Consider the following 4,127-nt stretch of genomic DNA (forward strand, 5'->3'; position numbering starts at 1 on the left):
GAAGGTACCTGTGAGCAGGTGCGATTTACTGTGGGGTCACATGACGATTCTAGTTCCGTTCTCTTAAATTCAGACATTGCTTTTTATGACAGTGTTAACAAGTTGCTAAAAGCAACTTTTTTATTGATCTTAAAAGCTTATAAAATTATAATTACAATATTATAATAATCAATAAACACATTAAACAAAGAGAGATAAAAAATACATTCATCCTCCTTCCTATGGACAAAATTCAAAATACACATATACAAAAAAGTCTCCATTTCGAACAAAAAGAAATTACAATTAAGTACAGAATTGGCAAACTCTTTCTATGAATATAATATTTACCATGTAAAATATCGACGTTCAACACAAAGCATACATTTTACATTCATTAGTAAATGAACATAATTAGAATATTATAATAATAACAAGAATAGAATTTCTTGGAGATAACATATGACAAATTTAAAGGAGCTGACATCAGAATGTTACATCACATTTATAAAATAAATTATCCAAAAATTCCTCCGACATATTACAAAACGTGCATTTCTTATTAAGGGTAAATTTTGTGCAAAAGTTTAAAGTGCACTTCTTTGATTTTGTTAAAGATACATAATTAATATGCAGCTAACCAATTTCCAATCAATATATGGGATCTGAATATTCAAAAGGTTTTTCCTCTAGGACAGATTTTACGTTTGGATTGACAAATTCATTAAATTATTGTATTACTGGAACGGGGAAAGAGTTTAAAACCATCTACTGACAACTCAGGAAACATCCGTTGATAACTCCCAAACGCAAGGTGACTTTTCATTAGCTGAATGAATCCATTCAGAATATCATTCACAACTTTTTGAAATTCTTCAAAATCGGATATTAAGTTTCCGAGTTAAAAATTGCACATGAACGTCCTCTGACGTCGCGTTTCCCACTGGGAAGTTGGAAAATAATTTCGATACCACAGTTCCCGAGATGGGCGGGCCTTACCTGTAGCTTACCTGGCGATCTAGGGGCGAGGTTAGATCCAAATCCAGTCTCCTTCCCTTGAATTGTGATTGGTCGACACTGGATCCAGTCTCCTCCCACTGCGTCTTAATTAGTCGACATATTTCTGCAGCAGTTGTGCCACAACAACGTCATACTGGTGTCGTGTTCCACCATTCCCGCATTAAACCGCAACTAAAGTTATTTATTCGACAGATAATTTGCTCAGAAACAATCTTTATTTATTTATTATTTACGTGTTTTAATAACATAATTTATTAGATTTAGGGGAAGGGTTTGGATTAACATATTTAACTGTGATCATTACTAACAGGTGTAAACTAAATTATATTGATAAGAGCAAAAGTTGGCGACCACGGGTTGTAACTTAACTCAAAGTGGGAGGAGTCGGATCTGGATCCAGCCACCACCCTGTATCAATCAACATGTCGGATTGGAAATTCTTTTTTTTTATTAATGTACAAAGCTCAATAAAAACATTTTATGCCATAGCACAATACAATTCTTAACAGACATATTCGTGTTGATATGGCATTTCTAAAACACAAAACAAAAGAGTATAATATATATATATAAAATAATAATACTAAATAAAAAGAGTGAGGGTCCTAATCGAATAACAAAACCATTTCCAACATAAACACAAATTTAAGGGCATTTTTATCAGTCGTAAACCTAAGAGAAGTTACCAGTGTAACAAACTCGTTGAACAGACCATTGAAATGTGGTCAAGAGAAGGATTTCTGCTGTGTCAGATGGGATTTATTGTTTTTTTCGAGACAGCTTCATTCCAGCTGGGAATCATGACATGATAAGTGGGAGATGTCAAATTTCCGAAAGCACGTGAAGGCGTCATTATTCCTCTTGTTTTACGGTGATTGGCATCCAATGTCTTTGCGCGTTACCGCCCCCCTCCGCTCCGGAGTGGCGTTGCGACAACAACTCCCTCATCAATGAAAACCCGTCCTGAATGGTGCTGGTCAAATTAGCAATGTTTGTATTTATCTGCTGCATGTTGTCGGAGTTGCGTCTGACCGAGTCCTCCATCAACTCCAACATCCTCCTCTTTATGTGTAGGTCCTCCTCTGCGGGATCCGTCAGAATCTTCCTCTTCGGCCTGTCACCTCTGTGGCTGTTCAACTTTACCTTGAATAAAGCAGAGGGACGTGACGTTACGCATCACAAGTTAAGACCAAAGCTTATGTTGTGAATGATGCACTGACCATCATGACTAGGCCAACATCAAACGTCACAACATGGCTAACTCGCATAGCTTGTAAACATTAGCCTAGCGTCAGCTTACCCGGAGCGAATCGCGGCGCTGCTTTCCAACCGCAGAAGGGAGACAGTCGAGGGATTCTGTGGAGTATGGAGAGTCGGCGGCCAGCTCTACTGTCGATGTAGACGACTCTTCCAGGTCAGTCGTCTCGATGCCGGCGTCGATACAGCGCGTAGCAGGGGATCCACCCCAGATCTCTTCGCAAAGCGCATAAAATATGAGCACGACCCGTCCTTGGCCACTTCGACGCCCTTTGCCGACCGTCTGCCTGTATTTGCAGCGAATGCTTTTCAACTTGGTGGTGACTTGGGCTTTTGACAACATGTTAGCACCGTGAGGGAAATCCTTCTCGGTTGACTCCCTCGGATACTGCGCCTGAAACGCGTCCATTATGTCCGAGTACTTTGAGTGACACGACTCCCAGTCAACATTGTCTTTGAGTTTAGTCGACTTGTAATCGAGTGTGACTCTGAGAAGAAGTTCAACTTCGTCGTCGGTCCAGACGAACGACTCCACTCTCGCTCTTGACGCACTCGCCATCTTCTTCTTCTTGTTATTGCGCAAACACCAACTCTTCTTCGTTTTGGTGTATCTCGGCGGCAGAATAACAGCACCTCCTATTGGTCTGGCATGGGTACTACATCGGTTTGAGTGGTAGTGTGTACGCAAATATTTCTGGAGAATACGGATATAAAGGCAATTCAGTGCGATATTCAAAAGATACGTTTACGAAAAATACAATTGAAAACGAAAATAATGAATCGCAAAATGAAAGTTAGGTATTGAGGGGAAAAAAATATGTCTTGCAAACAAAAATAAAGTTGTGCAAAGAAAAACTTAATAGGCAATGATTTTGCAGAACATCTCCTCATTGAAGAACATTTGCATTTCTTGACTTTACATTTAACAATTAAATTCAAATTGTTTGTTGTCAAATGGCCAGTGAGGAAACAAGTTTCGATAAGCAATGAAATTCTTACTTGAATGCCAAGACAGTGCAAAGCTATACACACACATACACAAACTATACACACAAACATGTACACAATATAAGAAACATAATAATAACTACTGTGCTGAAACACAATAATAAAAAATAAACATACTGTTGTATGATATCTGCAAATGTAGAGTATTCAATTATGTGCAAAAAACAATAGTGCAGTATCATGTCTAAATTGAGTGCAACTACATGTTAACAATAGCAGCAGTACAAGTATCACATGTGCAAGTGAGATGAGGCTACATGAGTAATATTAGCAAATATACAATAAATATCCTGCAATTTACACTCCTATACCTCTGACCTGAGGGAAGAACAGTCTGTGTTGAGGTGTGTGGGGTCTTTTATGATGGATGCAGCTCTTCTGTGGACTCTCAGATGGTAAATGGACTGCAGAGAGGGCAGTGGAGTCCTGAATGATCTTCTCAGCAGTCTTCACAACTCTCTGCGGTCCCTCACTGTAGTGCTGCCAAGCAGTGATGCAGCTGGTGAAGACACTCTCAACTACACAGCTGTAGAAGTTGTTGAGGATCTTAGGTAACATGCCAAACCTTCTCAGTCTCCTCAGGAAGTACAGCCGCTGTTGTGCCTTCGTAACCAGCTCGATGGTGTTGAGTGTCCAGGTGAGGTCGTCGCTGATGTGGACCCCCAGGTATTAAAAGCTGCTCACCCTCTCCACTCATTTTAACGTCATGTTCCACATGGGCTTCATAGATGGCTGAGATTGTTGGTAAATGATAATTCAAATTGAGATAATTTGTTTAGCACTTTTCACAATTTGCATCGTGTCAAAGCAGCTGTAAAAGAACAAAAGTCAACAAACAACCATGGAATAAATAAATATATAGC

The 4,127-nt window shown here is 39.3% G+C and overlaps 1 protein-coding gene across 1 annotated transcript; it reads right to left on the minus strand.

Moving 5' to 3' along the window:
• Positions 1–365: 365 nt before the first annotated feature.
• LOC130428876 (uncharacterized) lies at positions 366–3,911 on the minus strand. Its single transcript, XM_056757165.1, has 3 exons — positions 3,583–3,911; positions 2,300–2,950; positions 366–2,142 (listed from the first exon to the last, which is right to left on the minus strand). Exons 1-3 carry the CDS (start codon positions 3,820–3,822, stop codon positions 1,852–1,854), a joined length of 1,182 nt encoding a protein of 393 aa, XP_056613143.1. The 5' UTR covers positions 3,823–3,911; the 3' UTR covers positions 366–1,851.
• Between the last annotated feature and the right edge of the window lie 216 nt (positions 3,912–4,127).

This window comes from Triplophysa dalaica, chromosome 9, assembly GCF_015846415.1.
Source record: "Triplophysa dalaica isolate WHDGS20190420 chromosome 9, ASM1584641v1, whole genome shotgun sequence".
NCBI lineage: Eukaryota > Metazoa > Chordata > Actinopteri > Cypriniformes > Nemacheilidae > Triplophysa > Triplophysa dalaica.

What these genes read in the sequence shown, in the direction of transcription:
- LOC130428876 (XM_056757165.1), bottom strand. Translation starts at nt 3,822, where the DNA reads ATGTTACCTAAGATCCTCAACAACTTCTACAGCTGTGTAGTTGAGAGT. An exon ending in ACAGACTGTTCTTCCCTCAG is followed by an intron (nt 2,951 to 3,582) that starts GTCAGAGGTATA and finishes CGTATTCTCCAG; the next exon opens with AAATATTTGCGTACACACTA. An exon ending in AGCGCCGCGATTCGCTCCGG is followed by an intron (nt 2,143 to 2,299) that starts GTAAGCTGACGC and finishes GCTTTATTCAAG; the next exon opens with GTAAAGTTGAACAGCCACAG.